This window comes from Cheilinus undulatus, linkage group 6, assembly GCF_018320785.1.
Source record: "Cheilinus undulatus linkage group 6, ASM1832078v1, whole genome shotgun sequence".
Lineage (NCBI taxonomy): Eukaryota > Metazoa > Chordata > Actinopteri > Labriformes > Labridae > Cheilinus > Cheilinus undulatus.
Genome location: NC_054870.1, coordinates 27,321,157 through 27,343,222, shown reverse-complemented (window position 1 = coordinate 27,343,222; position 22,066 = coordinate 27,321,157). Strand labels below are relative to the sequence as shown.

At 38.6% G+C, this 22,066-nt stretch overlaps 1 protein-coding gene across 1 annotated transcript in view; it reads right to left on the bottom strand.

Moving 5' to 3' along the window:
- The window catches only part of srbd1 (S1 RNA binding domain 1), a 78,366-nt gene that overhangs the window by 50,639 nt on the left and 5,661 nt on the right, over positions 1-22,066 (bottom strand). Inside the window, exons 10-14 of the mRNA XM_041788795.1 lie at positions 16,187-16,290; positions 15,120-15,227; positions 14,782-14,939; positions 14,142-14,232; positions 13,750-13,857 (exon numbers count right to left, since the gene is read on the bottom strand). Of these exons, the coding sequence (XP_041644729.1) occupies positions 13,750-13,857; positions 14,142-14,232; positions 14,782-14,939; positions 15,120-15,227; positions 16,187-16,290 (569 nt within the window). The remainder of the gene's footprint in view (positions 1-13,749; positions 13,858-14,141; positions 14,233-14,781; positions 14,940-15,119; positions 15,228-16,186; positions 16,291-22,066) is intronic.

The window sequence follows — 22,066 nt, the reverse complement described above, 5'->3', positions numbered from 1 at the left end:
TTCCCTCGTCTGACAGTCTACGGAATTTTTGAATGAGTTTTCAGTTAAATGCCTGAAATAAGGTCTGTGGTGAACACAAGTTCAAGAGGGTTTAACATTTTATCCTACAACATAAAATACATCTGAAACGTGCCCCACCTTTGAATTGTGTATCCTTTCACATCTTGATAAAGACGGTTGCTAAAAGACAGCTAACAAGGACTACAGCGTTTGCCGGGAAGACTATACGTCATCATCCAAAGTGCAGGAACTGAGCCTGCCATTCACTTGTATCCGCGGGTGATGACATTAAATTCAGTTGACCGTGTTGTAGTTCATTATAGCATGACGTTAGCTTTTTACTTTTGTCACTTAAATTAACGACCCAGATATGATGCTTATATTATCAATTAGTGAAGATTATCTTTATGGAAAAAAAAATTGTAAGTATCATAAACTTTTATTGGACACAGAGCTTATTTTCAGCAATAATCCAAAAACCCACTGAAAAATCCCATAGGCTCAACACCGAGGGAACCCATGCAATGCAAACTTCCAGGTTTGCCTACAAAATTATGTCACGACTGCACCACCCTATTAAACCAAGTGGCAACCTCCAGTCCTGAAAAATGAAGCCAATGCGGAAGTGCAAAAAATTACAATACAGCAAGTGTCCACTTGAGGCTGGCAGCAGGAACACCGGAAGTCCCATCTGAACACCTGTTTAAAAGTGGTTTTTGACACGAGAAATAAACTGATTTACAGCCTGGTTCCAAAAAACCAAACATGTCCCATTAGATAATGTCTTCATGTGCTCTCACTGTACAGTGGGTGAATTCTTTTGTATCACAAAAGTGTGTTTTGATTATATTTAGGAAAAACCTCACTGCACGCCGATTTGCGCAGCTCATTTGATTGACAGATAGCTCGACAGGCAGAAGCAACATTTCAGTCAACCAGAATGCTAGCTAGCTAGCTGACAGGAAGTCAAGCTTACTGGGCGGTCCATTAGGTTGATCCAAAGTTCGGTTGAGACCACGACTTCAATATGGCAGCCGCCACGGATTGGCTTCAAAAGTAGTTTGAATCCGCCTATTATAAGCAGATGGCTGACGTCACAAAGGCTTTGTCCAATTCTTTCTACAGTCTATGTATTGAACAGGCTGGAAGAATTTAGAGTTTTACTTAGATCTTCCACCAGATGGCAGTGTAAGCAGTGTTGGCAGAGTGTCAACAACAAAGTAGACAGCTGTCAGCTGGCTCTACTCATGGGAAGAAGCACCCCATAACAACAATAGCACATCGTCCACCGTTACACTTCCGCGTGCACCAATGAACAGAACCCACAGACCCGACGCCAAACACCAGACTTATTGAACCTGCATGCTAAAAGTGCTACTCAACAGTCGTAACAGCAAACACGTGCAAGATCACCAAGCACCTCAGTGACAGGCACACAGAGCTGTCTAAGGAGAATGAAATACAACAGGTTAGCATAGAAGCTATCTGGCTAGCCTGCTAGCAGAAAGATGACAGGCTGCTAAATAATGTTATGCAGGACAAGTAGCGTTAGCAAATCTGTAGCTATCATTGCCACCTTGCAGCACAGAAAAGCCTGACAGGCTTAAGGTATTTAGGCTCTACGCATGCTTGAAAACAGATTTTGTGTTTTAAACTTTAAAACTGTCAATACCCTCATACTGACGTGCGTCAATTATGTTGGAGTGGACATTGATAACTAATCCACAAGAGGATTAGTTTCCCGCCTCCTCAACCCATCCTGTATTAATACATAACCTTTTATAACACCCATGGGGTTGTTTTCCTCTTCTGAAATGAAAAGAAACCCCTCTCAGCTCAACTGAGGCCTTTCCATGCCTCTAAATCTATCTGCTCCCCCCTCTGCTCCACCTTCTACCCAACCTTCAATCCTTCGCTGAGGCCTGAGTGCCTGGATCTCACTCAGTCATCACTGGGCCTGCCACTGTATGTTCATCACTCACTCAGCCTGGCCCTGGAAGCATGCCTGGACACAGGACATGACAGGGGATACACACATACACAGTCATAAATACAGTCTACACCCCTGTCCTCCAGGTCCATCAGCTAGCCAGTAATAATGATCTCATCCCACCAGGAGTGAGCTGCAGGGCGAGACAGTCAAGGACTTATTGTATGCATGTCTGTGTGTCAGTGGAGGCATACTCTGTTGGCTATTTGAGAATGTTTCCCACTGCAAATGCCTTTATCATTTTTGGACAACTTTAAGTATGAACCAGTCAAGGAGAGAACCATCACTAATGCTGGACAGACTCTTATAGTATAACATACGACGTAATCAAATGTGGGAGAGCCTTGACAAGATTGTAATACACCATGTGAAATCAGTCAAAGAATTTTTCATTGCATTTTGATTGAAGCAACTCATTCAAGGCAAGTAAGAACGCTGACATCAAGACCCTTAAGGATGTGCTTGTGTGTTTATGAAGAGCAGTAACAGGGTCGGTCATCTCATCGCCTTCAGGAGTAAAAGAGCAAGTGGTCAAGAAATTGGATGTCATACTTGTTGGCCTTCAGCTGCGGTCCCCGTGTGAGTGTGTGTGTGTGTGTGTATCATCATCATCATTGCCCAAAGATCTCAGTAACCTTACCCAACATGTTCTTGCCCTCTGATATCATCAACATCAGCTTGTTGTAACCAAAAGCTGTCAACTTGTCATCTGTCATGCACACAGAAACATAAGCACATATTGAAATATTCAAATGTATTATCGGTCAGTCAACACATTGTCACAGTAAATAAAGCTTAAGTTTAGAACAAAATACATACAGTGGCCATTACTTTTCTCTGACACTGAATACTTTAGTCAAAAGTAACTCAGGATAACAAGTGAAAGAAACATCTTTCAAAATTCTCTATAGGAAATATGAGCCAACAAGATCAAATCTAACTTTTTACTAAGATGTTCCAAAAATTAATTAAAAACTAACTTAATGAACTGTTTTTAAATCTTGCTAAATCAATCTTATCTGAACTGATTTGTATCAAAAACATGAGCAGATTTGCCAGTCAAAGTACAACAGTTTACAGACGCAGTAAGCCAACATTTACGGGCTGATATGGATGAGAGCAACCCACCAGGTACTTTGCCTAAACGATGCCAGCCCCTCCTCTGTCTAAAGAAAATCATTCAATAAAAATGAACGGCATGGTTAAACAGCTATTGAGAACTACAATCCAATGGCCAGTGAGATAAACATATAATGTGGGCCATTTATGAAAAAAATAATTGCTTAGTAACAATATGAGCAACATTATAGATGTGCATGAGGATGTGTTCAGGCTCCCTCTGTCAAACTGGATAACCAGTATCATTTTGTGACTGAAGATGTCATAAAATGACATGACATACCTTATGTGTGTTGGATCTTAACACTTGAATGTGGTAAATAAGTTTGTAAATGTGTGAAAAAGTTGTTAACAGGCAGACAGAAGACAGCTACTGCTGTCACAGAGCGATCGCTAGCTTAAAGTCATGAAGAACACAGCACCAGTCCAACATTTGCATGCTTTAATCCTCTCTGGTTTTAGCCAAAAACACAGAACTACTCTTTGACACTCTTTCTTCATTTGAGAATAACAAAACATGCCTTAAATTATGGCTTTTTAATTGTTTAAGGCACAAAACACAACATAATGGCTTTTAATTGCATCGCTAACCAATGTTAATCCAAGGGTTGTTTCCCAAAAAAATGGGGGCGTGGTCATATTGAAAGCAGGAATGGACGTTGCACTGCTCATGTCAATAGGGCCAGGACAGACATATTGCAGAGCAAATAATTTCTGATATGCACCTAATATGATAACCTTTTTTAAAAAAGTTCTGTACTGCTAACAACAAGGATTACTGCTGATATTCAATATTTATCTAAAACTTAAAAATATATTTTAGCCAATACCAGCATTGAAACAGATATATAAAGATCTAAAACCTCTGTTCTTAGAACACACTTTAAATTTGAAGGAATGAGGATGAACAAAAAAAAGTTTTCGGCTGACGAAGGTCTGTTTGTCCTCCCTAAAACCTCACATTCTTATTCATACACAGCTGCTATATAGAGGTAGCTTAGGCAGATACTTGCAGTCAGTATATATCAGCTGTAAATGTCTGATACAATACAAAACCTCTGCCGATACCCATATCCTGCCAATAATATGGTGCATCCCAATAATTTTTGAATGACCAAGGAATTGAGTAATAATTGAGATTTTTTAAACAGACAATGCTCTGATCCAAAAGTGAGCAATGCCCTCAGCAAGTCTTTAACTTTGCAATAGTTGGCATTGGCCTCCAGAGATTTCAGTGAGTGATAACCCTTTAAGCAGACTGCGCTGTGGGCACTGACCAGGAAGCCAGGAAATAAAGCACCTCAGACAGATACAGTTGCTCCATATAATTCAGCAAGTTTATGGTTAAAAAAGGGCTCAGAAACAATGCTGGTTAAATTGTAAACTGTATCAAAAATTTGTGAAGCATTTAATTTTTCACCCAGAAAGCCTCTGTGATTTAAGTTACCTACTGGTGTAGGTGTGCAAACTGTGAGCCTATGGCCACAAGCACAGAGAGCTACTGCTGTCGAGAGTGAGACTTATCCCACTTCTTCGGGACATTTCTGATACAAGGAGAGCGGTTATATAACTAGTCTCTGCATTTTCCTCCCTAAAGTTGTCATGTCTCTAAAAAAAATATTGTACTGGCTGGTATTTAACCAACAAAAAAAGCATTTAAAGGAATAACAAAGATTCCAGCTTCTAAAACTGTACCTGTATTATGGTTTTTGTGTTTTCAGCGATTAATATTTTTGTAAAAGGACAGAGGTAATATCTTGAGCTTAAATTGATGAAGGCTAATATTGGCTTCTCCCACAAGAATCCAGAAACTGATGAGAGTACCACTGTGCATCATCTAGTACTGTATAAACTTGCACATCACCCCACATTTATCTGGCTGTTAGAGAGTAAATTTATGAGCTCTGACAAAGCCTGTATGTTCTACCAGTCATTGTTAAAGCACAATGAGCAACAAGGTTAGACTGTGTTGGCCTGCCAAGGACCAGGAAGAAAACACACACACATATAACACACACCAGAGAGCAGTGTGCTAGGTGTGAGCAGGTGTTGATGACAATGACCACACATATTTTGAAACTCTTATCAGTTACAAACTCACATTGAAATACATACAGATGGCTTGAGCCACCTTAAACTGAGATCATAATTTGATCAAGCTGAGTTTCAACAGAAAAAAAAGAATGACATCACAAACTGACGTCCAGCAGGAGGTCTTTGAATCATCGGGACACAGCTGTATGGCAAATAAGCTCCTGTGTATTCAGTGGGGGCCCTCACAGGCACAGACAAACCTTGTCAGATAAATAATACTTCACGCTGCATTATGTCCTGCAGGAGTCTGGTCATTCACAGAGGCACTGTTCAAGCTTAATCATGTAAAGGTTCTGTTTTTGTAAATCTAATAGACGATGAAAAGTCGAAGCTGCTGATTTATTGCCCACTTAGTGAAGAGAACAGTAAAGGAGAAAGGATTTTTTCATTTGATCTAACGACATACTGATTACACTAACCATTAAATCTTAATGAGATATTTAGATAGTTATTTATGATAAACACTAATTTGGAAAATGGCAATTGCAAAATTGTTCAAGCCATCTGAGTTTATTAAACATCTTTTAATTGATCAGATTCTGAGGAAAAATCATAAACCTGGGCCTGTAATGTACTATAATAATCACAATCCCAAAAATAGCACAGTTTTAGGAAACACACCTGATTAAAAAAAACTGGTAACAGCCATTTAAGTTAGTTTAGCAGGATATGGTAAAATAGCTGACTTATGTCATCCCCTATATAGTTTACTGTTCAATATTGTCTATGAAGAAATGGTATATTAAAGATTATACAGCTCCCGAAAACTAACAGCTGCAAGATTTCTTCATGGTTGTACTATTTTTAGGTTTGTATTTGTGTAAGAAAATATTTTATAAAACACAACATTCACTTGCCCACCTTGTGAGAGGCATCTGGCTGCAGACCTCTATGGTGGGGCATTTTTGGCTCATCTGTTGCAGACCTCTACAAAGGGGCAACCTCAGCCATGGGGCGGGAAGTGACGCACTTACCCTTGTATGGGTTTCCTAGTTTGTGGTGTTATTTTTAATTTTATTCCCCTCACCCCCTTACCCTATTTGGGTTTTCATTAGTTTTTGGTGTGTTAAATTTATCCCCCTTGGTAAATGTTCAATTACTATTAATAAAATTCTGCTGTTGTGAAAAATAGCCATTTACCGTAACCTCTTACCACAAGAAGAAACTAGAATGGCCGTCTGAGGCGGCAGACCCACGCCTAAGCAGCGCCAATGCTCCCATTGATTACTATGGTGTTCAAAATTTCGAAGTCCAAGAAAAATCGAACGGGTGCGCAGATCACCACCAAAATCTAACTGATTCTTTCCTGTCACTATCCCAATATTCCCTAAAAGTTTGGTGAAGATCCGACTTTCAGTTCTCGAGTTATCTTGTACACATACAAACAAACAAACAAACAAAGATACGGAACCCTTTACATAACCCCCTGCCGATTTCATTGGCGTGGGTAAATATATGTTATTTAGTATGTCATTCCGGTTCCTGTGTGAGTAATGTACTATATGTCACTTCACGCCTCACAGTAAAGGTCACCACACTGTAGAGGTCTGCAACAGATGGGCCCAAAACGCCCCACCATTGAGGTCTGCAACCTGTAGTTAAAACATTATCATGGAGATTCTGATGAAAACATTGGCTCTGGAAACAGAAAGATGCTGTCAATGTTCAGACCAGGAAATGCAACAAATTCAAGATCAAATTCCTTTTGAAACATCAAAATCCAAATAGAAGTTATTGAAAGAGGTATGAGGCAAACAGATGGATAGTTTACACATCTTAATCTCATCAGGGGGAAACCAATCAATAAATAAATAAATACATGCAGACATGCTGACATCAGCCATGCAGGCCTTCATCAGGACAGGAACAAAAGGCCACCTGTGCTCACTACAGAGTAGCTTTGTCATAGATTCAACACACACGTACTGTATAAACCATGCCGAAAGGGTTAAAACTAGTCTCATGATAAGTAGCATTCACATGATGAAGTAAATAGGTTACATATTTCAACAGAATAAGCTAAATGTATAAACGATACCAAAGTAGATAAAAATCACAATTTGAAAAATATTTAAAACCGTCTAAGTTTACAAGCAAGATAACTTAAAATTGTTTAAAAAGGGCTTAGAAATCTAAAACCATGACAAAAACTGGGTCTCTACATGCATGGAAGACTACTATTTCAGTGTTTGTTGAATTTTGATACAGTGACACCTCAAACACTCATCTACCATACCTGACAACCCACTTAGCCAAGCTGCTTGAATTTTTTGCACTATAACTGGCAAAAAAACATAAAAAAAAGTAAAAATGAACTCAAACGGGAAATTGTTGGATTTTTCATGGTCTGAAACACCCTGCATCTTTTTGTGTTTTTTAACTAGTTTTCAGTTTGTGCTAATAAAAGACCTAAATGGGTTTTCTCACAAAAAGCTTAGTAACCTTTTGTTCAAATTTATTTTGTCAAATGTTTTAAAGAACATAATCATGCCATAACTTTTAATGAGTGCATTTAATCTGTTGAATTCTAGATGTCTTGGTTGGAGCCTCTTACATGAATAACTGCTTTGTTGTTAAAGATGTTATTCAATGCTTTAGAAAGTTTGGAAAGCTTTGCTTTGTAAAATGCAAGAAAACTAAAAATAAAAAAGGTGGTTAAATGATTATTAAAAATTGTTAGACATAGCTCTACTCCAAATACATGATATAATAAGATGACTATCAGGAAAAAAGATCATTCAAATCCAATCACCATATACATTATAAGGTGTATTATGCAAGCATGGAATTAGATTTTATCACACACAAATTTCTTTACTTCAATGTCAAAACTTTGATGCGCAAATCTGTGCCCTTGTTTAAGTGTTTTGGAAAAGGCTACACTCCTTTCAGAATAGAAGAGGTGACTAAGTGTGTATGATGAGTCTACTCAAACAGGACTAGGGCACTGAAAACTGCATATATATATACACACACACACACACACACACACACACACACACACACACAGAAAAAACAGATGTAAGGATGTCCCGCAGGCTGCCATTTCTGGCTGTCATTCCAGCTGAGCATTGAGGCAGAAGGACAGGGAGAGCGAGACAGGCAGGTGGAGAGGAAAGGGTGGAAGAGAGTGGGGGCGGTGGCACAATGAAGGCTCACAGGGAGACAGGAAGCAGATGGTGCAAATGAGGCCGAGCTCTTTAATGAACTACTGCTATGGTGGGGCTGACTGCGCTGGACTGGAGAGTCCGTATTACCAATACATGGAGGTGTGCTTGTTTAAACCCATAAAACACATTAAAAAGTGCATATAAACCACAGTGATATATGTCTGAAAAGCATTCTTTGACATGGTAATATGTTTTAATATATTTTAATTAGTGATGAACCAACCGAGAAAACCAGGACCAGTACTGATGTAGGGGGTCTAGCAGTTAGGCTGTGCCCCATGTATAGAGGCTATCGTCCAACAAGCAGACAGCCCAGGTTTGAACCCAACCTGTGGCTTCTTTCCCACATGTCATTCCCCACACTCTTATATCTGTTTCCAACTCTGTCGACTGTCCTTCAGTGTAATAAAGGCAATAATAACCCATTAAATAAATCTTTCAGAAAAGTGTAAATTAAGTTAAGAGCTGATTCTCATTACAATGTTTTTTTCTTAAATTGTTGTTAATCAACACAAGAAAACAGACCTTCATTAAACTATCTCTTACTCAGCATGACACTATCATACAAATGAACTGAGCACCCTTTAATCTGACCTTTTTTCACATAAAGAACTTACTGTTTTGAAAGCCTCTCACCTGCTTTACTATCACAGTAAGTGCAGCATTTATCTGCACTTACATATCTTATATCAAATCATAAATGCTGTTAAATTACAGTTACATTCCAATTTCCAAAAAGATGGGGTATTGAGAAAATGTAAAAAAAAAAAAAACAAGAACGTGTTGAACTGAAAAAACATGGGCATGCAATATTAATTTGAAGAAGCACAATATATCAAACACTGAAACAGAGTTTTTTGTTTTGGGTAAAATGAGAGCCCCATATCAAATCTGAAGCCAGAAAACACTTAAAATGACATGTAAAATATGACACAGAAGACCCTGAGCTGTTGAAAACATCAAGCAAGAGTGGGACAACATTCCACTTGCTGTACTGTTAAGTACTACTTTGGCACTGACATAATTATTTGTTCATGCCAATAAAGCATACTTGAACTTGAACTTGATTCCATTATCAAATTACAGAAATGTGTCGGCTCAGTTCACTCTCAGAGTGTTGTTTAAAAAAGAGTTGATGATACAGAGAGGTAACCATAATCCTGTGCTACTTAAATAAAATCTGTTACTGGCATCAAATTTAAAAGTGGCACATAATTCCCCAACAAAAAACTATGAAAGTCTCAATTTCAACATCTGATGTTTTCTGTCTTATGTCCATTTAGACACAGGACACAGGTTTTGCAAATGATCATATTCTGTGACACATGGTGTCCCAGTTCTTTTGGGAAATAGGGTTGTAAATTAAAAGTCTTTCTCTCTAGAAAGATATTAAGTTAAAAATTACAATGGGAAATTCAATAATGAACACTGTTGAAAGCAAATCATGAAGAAGCCAGACTGGAATTGGACAAAATGCATATTGACAAGCCACAAAGCTTCATGGGAGAATATCCTTTGGACAGGCTTTCTGACAAGTTATGTCAGCTCTAAGCAAAAATGAAGCACAGTACAAAGAAAAGGACACTGTACCTATCGTGAAATATGGAGGAGGCTCAGCTATGTTCTGAGGCTGGCACGGGGTGTCTTGAATCTGTGCAGGGCACAATGAAATCTCAAGACTATTGAGGAACTCTGGAGCAAAATGTGCTGCCCAGTGTCAGAGAGCTTGGTCTCAGTCGCAGGCAAGAAGTCCTCCAACATTGTAACGACAAAAACCCACAGCTAAAAACACCCAACAAACAATTCTGAAGTGGCCTTCTGTGAGCCCTGATCTAAATCCTACTGAACATGTGTGGAAGGAGCTGAACATGCAGTCTGGAAAAGGCACTTTTCAAACCTGAGACAGCTGGAGCAATTTGCTCGCAAGGAGTGGGCCAAAATACCTGCTGACAGGTGCAGAAATAGCTTCATTCAAAAGGTTACTGCTACATGTGTAGCTGTCCATCAATTAATTTGATCACTCCATAAACAAGGAAGAGATGTTATAAACTTTGCAAATCTGAACTGTACTGCAGTCTGGTCAAATAGAACTATGAAGATGATTTAAAATCTCACACAATTTCTGAATGTCTGCACTGGGGCCAAAAACTTCTTCAAAAACACTCAGTCTCATTTTTAAGATTCTATCCTTATCCCTTGTTTTTGAGTGTCTCCTTGCTCTTTGAAACAGAGATACAACAGGTAGTGGTAAAATGTTTCCCCAAAGAAAATGGACAACCATCCAAGCTCTTCACACATCACCAATCGTTGCTGACAGTATTATGTAAACAGATATGACCATTAGAGATGTTCCAAAACCATTTTTTCCCTACCGATACTGATACCTGAGTATTGGGTATCGCTGATATATTGCTGATTGGGATCTGGCCCTGACCATGCTTAGTGGTAGGGACATTGGGTGCATCGGTATTGAGCTGATGTGCACAGTTGTTTTCAGTAGTTTTGGATGGCAAAGACGCATACTAGTACATGCTGAGGCAGAGAATGAGATTAAGTGACTACAAATCTATCAAAGAGACAGGACAGTGGTTAAGAATGAGCCAGCTGCCTCTGTGCACATGAGCTGCCTGAGAGACTGTCTACTCCTGTCGATCAAAAACTGCTAGGGTATAGGTCATCCAAAAAACGCTCAAACATATAGAAATGTAAAGAGTCACAGAGTATAGCAGAAACTGGGTCAATTAATTGTACTGAGGACATTCACAGCAAGCATCGAGACCCCTTGCTGTTTTTGATGCTACATAGCTATTCTCCGTCATTGCCATCATCCTCGATGCTGTGGTAATGAGGTTTCCCTAATGGCAGGTCAGGGTCAGCTGTGGGTCAGTCAGCAGGGGAGTGAGACCCTCATAGTTACAAACAACAGTCTCTCCTTCAGGCAAGGCATCCCTCCCTGCCCTCACAGCATCATCTATCAGGGGATGTTTTGGTCAAAATCGTTCCATTAGAAATCAGCGTCATTCTCCTGGATATCTTTACGAAGTATAAAATAAAGAACTTAAGGTATTAGTAAATACTGAGGAATGATATCTGTCCTAGATCTGCTTAGCAGAAAAATAAGCCAAACAGAAGCATATTCAGAGAGGCTAGCAATCCAAAAAGATACTATGTTTCAAAAAACAACAAAGATTACACATAGGAAGCATGGTGTGGTAAGTAAACATGAGCATGGTTTATGGTTTCATGTTGAAACAGATGTTCAGTGGAGACCAGTAAATCAATGAGCAAATGATGGTGAGGAAGAGGAAGAGGAAGAGGAGGAGAAGGAGAGTCAGCTTTTTAATGATGGCTTTTTGTGGAGTCCTGGCACTTATGTTAGTAAAGAGGTGTGGAGAGTTACAAGTGAACTATGACAAGTGTTACTCAAGAGTGATGTCACATTCAGTCTGACCTGCCATTCAGACTGAGGTCAAAAAAAGAGGGTGTTGGGATTTAGGAAAAAAAATAGAACGAGAATAAAGCCCGAGAGAAGGAGGGCAGAGTGGAGAGAAAGGGGCAGTAACCAGTGTTTCTGTGCATTTTGATAGACACACACAAAATCCACTTCATGCCTCTCTGAGACTACATCTTCCTTGGTCCAAAGAAACCAAAGTGAGACGTTAAGATTAAATGGCTTGAGGGCGATATCATCTGGATAACAGTAACCATATTCTAAGGCTAACATCAGAATAACATCTCTCTGCTTTCCTTAAGTTCATGCACTTGCAGAAGCCTTTATTCCACAAACTCTATTAAGGCAAAGGGAGATCATTCACACATGTTCTATGTGCTGCAAAAACTACATTTAATAAAATAAGGTGATGGAGAACATTAAGCCAAAACCACAACAAACACATGTCCAACATTCTTATATGTCCATTGTGTAAGTGGAGCCATTAGCTCTGGCAACACAATGAAAAGAGAGACATTATAACAAGATGTGAAACTTCTGCTTCTCTGGAGCTGCTCAAGTCTGCACAAAAGTTAGGAAAAAAAGTCTGTCGTAAAAATAATCAAGTGGAAGTTAAATCAATGAACTCCCCACTTCAGCCGTTTCTGTTCTTGCATACAGACAAAAAAAAGGAACTCTAAGGGAAGAAATGTGGGCTAAAGTTTAACCTCCGAATTATGCTTGTGTATAAAGTCAAAGATACGTAGAAAAGTTTAATATGCAGACGCACATTTCAACAGAGCTCCTGATGGTTCCACACAGTGGTACTGAAGTTAACCTCAAGTCAACAAACACACATGGAACTGAGCAGAGTGAGAAAGAGACGGAGAGGCCGGTGGTTATTATCCTTGGACCAAGGTTTCTGGCTGTAGTACTCTGAAGTGTGGACTGAGCTCAGTTACAGACACAACGTGCACCGCAAAACTTCTCTTTAATTGGACCGAATTGAAACATAGTCCAGATGGTTTTAATAGACAATACTCGCTTGGGGGACACATTCCATTTTGTCTTTCTTTCCATCTTTGTCCCGCTCTCTCTCAAATTTCCCTACTCTGTTTTTATTTTCTCTTTAATAAATCAAACCTCCTTATTCCACCACTCTTTCCTCTACAAACACTTCACTTTCTAAATTTTCTTTTCACCATCGTTTTTAATTGGTTTGACTTTCTGACACTTCTCCATCTACGGCTGTCACATTTTTTGACAGTTTTCTATTTCAGGTGTTTCAAAAACAATAAAATCTCTGTTACCTTAAGGATTATTTGTATCCAAAAGTATCCAAGCTTTAAAAAAACTTCTAGTCATACCGTCTCACTAAAAGCTGCTGTGAAAAAGATAGAAAGCACTGTTTAAATTCAACTAATAGAGAGGCAACATTTCATATTGTGAAGTTAAGGCAGTGTCCATCTAATAGAGAATTTGTGGCTAGACTTGAAAAGGGTTGTTCACTCTTGATCCCCATGAAACCTGACAGAGTTTGAGAAGTTTTGCAAAGAATAATGGAGTCAAATTGTAGTGTCCGGATATGCAAGCCTGAATGAGACTTATCCACACAGATTCAGTCCAGTGATTGCAACCAAAGGTGCATCTACTTAACACTGACTTGAAGGGATGAATATTCATGCAGTCATGTATTTTGCATTACGTTTTATCTAATTGACACTACTTTAAGGAAATCTGTTTTTACTTTGAAATTAAAGAGGTTTTTTTGTTTTGTTTTTTTTTTTGTCAAGAAAGCCAAATTATACTGACTATGACAGTCTTATAAAACCAACAAAAGGGTAAAACATTCCAGGAGGTCATTTTTTATAGGCACTGCCATCCATCCTGAATTGCAGGTAACAGGAGCCTTTTTTTTTTTGACATATACTGGATTAAAACCTTACCAGTAGGACACATCCAGGGAATGAAACCGGCGCTTAGAGATGAGATCAGCAAAGAAGGACTCAGTCTCCCGACATGCAGTTCCATTGCCAATGACAACCCTTGTACAGCTAATATGGACGAGAGGAGAAAGCAAAGAATTTTTTAAAAGATCATAAATATGTAGGTGAAAAAAGTTTGCTCATGAGTACATTTCACACTTAAAAATATATTTATTTCCAGTGATTCATCAGAAAACAGACAAGTATGACTAGTACATCTTTGGTAAATCTGTTCCCATAAAAATGCAGACAGCCCACAGTTATCATTTACAAATGCCATATCTGCTACCACTGTATTTAACTCAGCTGAAATAGTACCTAAAGAATGTCTGTTTTGATACATGCAACAGTACCTGTATTTCATCATAAGGTGGCACAGTTTGTCTGCTTCTCTATGTTGGTTTGAACTATGCAGGTACACAACGTCAGTGTGCAGAATCTGACCTGCGAGCAGAAAGATTAAGACATAAAAAAGAAAAGAAAATGTGGTTGTAAGTATTAAGATGATAAGAGGGTGTTCAACAAACTGGAGCAAAATACCAGAATAACAACAAAAATCTCTTTAATGTATGCACACTGTGGTTTTACTACAGGTGTAGATGTCCATGTTTACATAGCATCTTGTCAGGCTGAATATTTTGCTTCATTACAGCTGAAGGAGATGTTGACTCTTACTTTTCTTTAGAAGGCTTGAGCCATTAACTATTAGTTATCAAAAATTTGGGAGCGTTAAACATCAGAAAAACAGAGACAACAACTGGGAGAACTATAGCCAATGAGCAATAAATTTGCTGTTTAATTTTATCTGATAGTGCTGATAACACTTGAATATCAGACTGCAGTTACAAGAGAATATAGGTGACAAAACAAAATGGTTCTGGCAAAAAAGAAGAGAAGAAAGAACCCTGTAGACGACGACACTTTCATTGCAACAAGAAAAAAAATTGGACTGATACAACGTAAATGTGTTAACTGAATTGTACAGTCACTTACTGGTAGGGGAGAGAATTGCCAGCTTACAGCCATGTCTAAAGCCAGGGTCCACCCCCATAATGACACAGCCCCTGACTGGACACACCAACAGGCGCTGCCGGAGGTTCCTCACAAACATGGCAATCGACTCCTTCTCTGCTGCACTTGTCAGCTTTGTCCTACACAGTGGGAGCAAAAGGGTGACGAGGAGAGACGGAGTGATGAACAGAGGAGTCAAGAAAAATGTGAGCAAGCTGGAATAGTGTGTTTTAATTATGATGAAGTGAGGGTGTATTATAAATAACTGCATGAATTTCAGTAGAAAATGTCGTACACGTTGACAGTCATGCTCTAAATACCTGTAACTCCTGGTGAGGAGAGGCAGAATGAGCCTTTTATAAGAATCCTCTACTGCATTTCTGACTATCACACTTAGCTCTTCTCTTGCAAACGTCTTTGGCTTCCACCTGTGTTAAAACAGCAAGGAGAGGAGTGTTTTCTCTGAAGTGGCATTCCCCTTGATGAAAACAATCCATATAAATAAACATCCCTTCACTTCTTACGCAATGTCATGTAAGTGTAAGTGAACCTTTTTGTGCTTGTGTGTAATGTCAGTCCTTTCCATTGACTACCATTGCAAGTACAATTCAGATTTGTGGAAAACAAGTTGGTAATTGTATTTTGTCCCTCATCTCTCATCCAACAGGTAATTTTAAATGGAGTAATGGAGAAAAGTCCTGTCAAAAACCTGTTTCTGAGTCTTTCCTTCCTCAAGCTAAACATTGGAAAATTACAAACTTTCCATTAAAATCTGATGGACTCATATCTTATATATATACATATACATATTTATATATTTATCTTATATTTATACGTATAATCTGTACACGTTTGTATATATATTTGTGTATATATGTAGGTGTACATATTAATATCTCCACCACACCCAATCTGTAATATACCCAACCTGTACATAACTGTAAATACTATTTATAATTTGTAAGTTGAAGTTTTTACATTCCATACTTTTGGATTTATTGGTGCCCTTGCAACACTACTTTTATTTGTACTCTATTTCTATTGTGTGTGTTCTATTGTATTTTCTATTGTTTCTGTCGCCAATGGCCTGCTTTGACTAAGATACTTTTTGCTGCTGTAAATTGGAATTTCCCCTTGTGGGACTAATAAAGGAATATCTTATCTTATCTCTTCTTCTGAAGGTTAAAATCTTTTCTGAACAATGACAAACATCAACCCTCACTGACAAAGTAGTTAAATAAAAGCCTCTAACAATTCTCTTTGGAGATCAATTGATATCGTGAACATTGCCCTCAACCCTTTAATACCAAAAGTCCAAGATAAATGTCTGTGTGAGAGTCTCTGCTATTATTCAGTGTAGGAACGTAGTATATGTTGTGGTTTTTACCTTGTGTTTATGCACCACCTGGTGAAGTCATTCTTTACCCTGTCAGGAATGTTCACTTTCACTGTCAAAATCTTCAGACTCTCCCCTCGGTTAATAGCCAGGGTCTATACACACACAAAGACGCAGGCAGCAATGCACACAAGCACAAACACAGATACAAAATAAACACAGGCACATAAACACAGACAGAAAAAAACTGTTACATTAAGAGCAATGAACTGTAGAAACAGCACACAGGTGCAAAGGAATACAAAAATAAACCCTCTCACAAACTGTACAGGTAACAGAAGCATCAGCAACTTAAATACAAAAGATAACTCTGAGCAGTTATTTGAGCAGTTTAACAATTAAAGCTATCTTCAGGCTTTAATAGTTATATTTTTGAAGTTTTTGAGTTTGCATTTGCAGATGAAGATATGCATTTTATTCTTTTTTAGCAACAGTCTGCAGTTATTGTGTTCATATTTCAGTTTAATTTTGAAGAGCAAAGCTCAAAGGTGACTTGATGCATAAAAATATAAATGTGATGATCACTTTTAGGATGTTTTCTTGTTTCTATTTGGGGATAAAAAAAGGAAAAAAAATATGTGCTACTTATGCACATCAGGTTAAATCTGGGTCATAAACAACTACTGTGTCCACACCATGTATGTGTAAAAGAGCCACATCCACACAAATGTCAAAACACAAGAATAAAAACTAAATTCTTAACTCTGCACACAAACACATGCGTGTAAAAGTGACAAGCCTAGCAGACTGTCCTCTGGCCAGGCCTGTTGTGTTGCATTGTTTGCCCCCCCCCCCCCGCCCCTTCAGAAGGAAACTGTTACATGCTGTTAAGCAAACAGTAGTAAGTGTCTGACCTTTTCAGTGGGGAACCTTTATCCCGCCACAGAACAGGGCCAAGAAACAAGACGTCAATCTGGAAACCAAGCGGAAGAAGCGAGCTGACAAATGCCACCACTACGCCACCATCCACGCAGAGACCGCAAGGCCTGCCCCCGCCCGCACCCACACACACAGTGCCACAACCATTACCACTCAGCAGCACCCTCAGATGTGCTGGAGACATTTTCAACACACACAAAAATAGAAATAAAAAAACACAGCTAATGGCGAAGCAGAGACATAAATTAATGCGGCAAGCTCGTCTGAATTTGATTAAAAGTTAGATTTCTCTTCAGTTGGCATGTTTCTGCCCAGGGCTGCTGCTCTGACTGTGGTGAGATTTCTCAAACAATCTTCATCAAAGCTTCAAACTTTTACAGGCTGTCGAAGAGGAAGAGCAAAACATTCCTAAGTCTCTAAACAGCTGGAAAAGTCAGTAAGCGAAATTAGAGGAGTAAACACTAAAACACAAAACAAAAACAACACTCTCAGGGTTTGGCCAATGATCTTCTTTAAATTACTTTGTTCTTGAAAAATGATGCAGACTTGACATGATCATCGTCAAATGTAGAGTCATATATATTTTCTGTAAGCACATTGTCTGCCTATTGAATGTGGGGATGAAAAGTCTTTAAGACCACACTGTGAGTATTTTAGTCTCCATTTAAAAACAATTACTGATTGATCAGCAAAAACTCAGAATAATAACTTCAGAATAATAATTCATAATATTACTGATTAACAATAAGTAAAAGAGCAAACAGAAAATTGTGAAATGAATCTTGTCCATGTTCAAATATGTATGAATATGAATTTGGATCTCTGCTTTGCTACAGCAAGTAATGCAACTAATAAAAAAACGTCCCTTCTGTATGTCATGGTTCCAAACCCTGTCTTCTTCAGATGCAAAAATGTGGCTCAAGACAAAAAAAATTGTGTCCTTGTGCTGTTTTTCTCTGCAGCTGGCCACTGCTCACCCTGATGATAAACAACCTGCTGTGTCTGTGTGTCTCTCAGTTTCCGCCTGGGCTGGGTCACTGGTGGGAGACAAGGGTGATCTGAAAGGAGGGCTGATGTGAGACAGGGTGAGAAGGATGTGTTTGTGTGTTAGACGGGTCAGGAGTGACACACAGCCAAGTAGTGGCCAAACTCTGACGAGAGCAGACAGAATGTCTTTCTGCAACGCCCCCTTCATCCTTCCACCAGCCCCCGAGGGAGGGCAGCATGCCAACGACTGTCCTCTCTCTTTCTGTCTCCATCTCTGTCTCACCCTTTCTCTGCAGGAATACTATCATCAACACATCTATCCACCCCACATATCAAGGATAAACTAACACATACACACGCACTGACACACGCTGGGTACAGCAGACCAGAACGCTTTTAAACCTGGGTGATGCACATGATAAACACTGCACTGTGTAAGAGATGGGAATTTAGTTATGGCCCAGATTTACTTCAGAAAGAGAGCTAAAATACAATTACAACTCCATAAAAATGAGTTCACTGCAAACTAGTTCTGGACAATTAACAGAGTTTCAATTTTAACTGCAAATTACGCTTCCCACCATCATGGAAGCAAGATAATCCAGGTTTGATGATTACTGTGCCACATGCTGTGTTGCCTCGCGTTGCCCATAGGTTTGTCATGTGTGATAAATGGAGTGCACCCTCCCTTCATTTATGCAACAACACAGCTCTAACTTTAATTTAAATGATGAGCTGATGGCAAAGCACAGTTTGATGATTGAGAGAGCTGGACACAATGACAGAAAAGCAGCCATTAGTTAACATAAAAAAGGTCAAATGATCTCAGTCATATGAAACCACTCCGGTTTTTAGAAGTAGAAGTAAGACCTGAAGTAATGTTAGATAACTTACAGAATTTGTTACATGGTTGTGGTTGCCTCTCAAGGCCACATGACAAATTCATGTAATCATCTGACATTCATGCACAGACATAGATGTTGTAAAATCAGTGAGTAAGCATGTTTAATAACCGTGATTTTAATGATCATTTAAATAATCCTGATAATAATTTTTGCCATTGTCAAGCAGCTCTACTGTAAGTATGTTTGAGTAAAATTATCATTTTTCTTCTATTGTTTATAACATTTCTTCTAACTTAAAATAAAATATTATTTTCAGATGGTGTATAATGCAGAAAATGACTTAATGTGTATTTAAAAAAATGAGAACTCATGCTTAGACTTGGTGAGGGTTCAAAGATGGAATATTTGATGGAATAACACTGATTACACCCTTAATGACAGAAATACTCTCCAGCAGTCCTCCACGTGAATGTCAGGTTTTACCTCTCTTGGCACACAAATTCAAGAAGCTCGCTCAGCTTTGTTTGACAGCTTGACACATGATCACCAAATCAGTCTCTCATTAAGTAGAATGAGGTGTAACTGTGTTAAAAATTTAACAGTCAGTGGAAAAAATGGCTTCCATATATGTAGAGAGGCTGATTCCAACAAAATTTAGTGTGGGTTTTTTTCAGACTTTTGAACAAAAACACAACACATTTTAATTGTGTTATGTAACTATTATACATATTTTTAAGTGGGATCAATTGCTTATTGATATGAATTTAACATGTAAAGTATTAGGGGTGGGAGAAAAAAATCGATACAGCATAGTATCGCGATATTTTGTCTGGGGATATATCGTATCATCTTGTCCATTTTTCAAATTAATTGCATTAAATAAAGTGTAGTCTATGATAATAGAAAAATAAAATCAATTGTTTGGACAATTGTTTGACCAGTGAGGTCAGCAGAGGTGATGGTCATAAAGCAGGAGGAAGTTAATACAACAAGCATGGCAGCACCAGGGGAAGGACATTGGGAATGCAAGCAGGGCACAAATGAGATGAACATGTCATAAGGTTTGCAAGGGTGCTACATGAAAAAAAAAACCTGCAGAAATTTGACAAACATGAGGGAAAGACTAATGCTAAATCAGCTAAACAGTTGAAAAAATTGTGTAGATCGCAATATGTGGTATTGCAGTACTCACTGTATTGCAAAAGGTTTAAAATCACAATAATATCGAATCGTGGCCCAAGTTAAAGATAATATCATATCGTGGGGCCACTAGTGATTCCCACCCCTAAAAAGTATGGTCTGCTGTTGTAGATAATAACATTGTAAATTCTTAAGATAATTTGCCATGGGTTATATTAATAGAAATATTTCTCATATAATGTAAATTTAAATTAAATAAATCACAAATCTAGTTTTTACATCCTTTGAAGATATCTAGAGCTTTTGAACAACACCCAAACATGCACAAATTCAGCATCTGAGTCAGAAAATAAACTTGTCCATCAAAAAGAAATGATTAATTGATGAAAGAATTCTATTTGATACTGTTCCTCTGCAGGCGAGCCTAATGCTGCAGCATTAAACAATCATTTGATCACAACACTAATCGCATTAAAAATACCCCATTGCACATTCAACAAATCAGCCCTGGCATCCCGGAGAGTGTACCGGCTGCATATAGCTGTAAGGTAAATACGTGCCCATACCCTCAAATTAAAACTGACAGAATTCAATCTGAGCTAATCATCTCAGCTGGTTGTGTAAAATGGCAATCAAATGCCAAAGCGTTTGATAAAATCTCATTAAATATATATGAAAATATAAAAATTACATCATATTTCTACAAAAGCATACACAGGAGCTCTTGTTTTATCCATAACTTATTAGTGTTTATATATTTTGGGGCTTTTTATGCCTTTATTGTAAAATTAGGAAAGTAGAAGCAGTTGGAAACCTGGGGGTTTGACATGCAAGAGAAGAGCTACAGGTTGAATTTAAACATGGGATCCTCACTCTAAGGACAACAGCTTCTTTACACTGTGTGAGCGGACATTACTACTTGGCTACTGATGCCTCATCCCTGGCTTTAATGACAGATAACACTTCTAAAAGGCTGAAAAAATTGTTTGTTGATTGATTTCTCAAATAACAGAAATTTCTAAACCTAGATTACTTTCCTATTTTTCCCATCTTTTGGTTTCTCTTTATCTTAATGGATTGTAAAATTAATATCTTTTGGTTTCTGTGGGACGAAGAAAACAACCAAAAATGATGACATCGACAAAAGCATTGTGTGGACTTAATGATTCACCAATTAGTTGAGAACAAGACCATAAAAGTGATGTAAATTGGTGAACTTGGTTGGCATAATGGAAATCTTTTTAGCCCAAGATGCATATGTTTCACTTTTAAGGCATTTTACTGACTAATTTACATTGCATTTATTCTTTTGAAAGTTGTTGTTCAGTTCAACTATACTTACTAAAACTCAATTCATATTTTTTATTTACTGCTTTAAAATTCCTCTCTTTGATAAACTACAAACATTGAGGATGTTAATGCGTCTGTATTTTTTTCCTGTTACTGCAGGGTGTTATTTCCCATCTATATTTAAATTTGCATGTTCACTGGACCGACTGTAACATCTCTCTGCCTCTGCCTTCATACATTGCCCCCTTTTCCTTTAGCAGACCAGAACTGCTGCTTTAATGAAATGTGCTAAGGCATGCAGGCGAGTGTGTGCTAACACACATGCCTCCTGTCAAAACACATCTTCCACCTGCTCCCCCATCTCGACAACTTGACGGCTAGAAAAGGTTCGTTTTAGCCGGAATCCGACAGCTAGCAGGGTCAAAGCAGCCTGTGGATTAACACTCCATGACAAAGGCGAGTCATCGAATTAAAGGCCTCTCAAACACTGAGAGGAGAGGGGAAAAGGGGAGGCGTGGAAAGGATGGGAGGACTTAGTTTTCAGAAAAAAGGGAGAGAGGCCGAGCAAGAGAGATAAGTGATGGACACACCTCAGCATCGCTCATCTGTTCACTCTCTCCCTCCTTTTCCACCCCCACTCCCTCTCCCCATCCCTCGGTCCGCCTGTGGGCCCAGCAGCAGTAGCTGTCACTACAAGAGAGCGCCTGTCAATCAAAGCTTCCTAATCCAA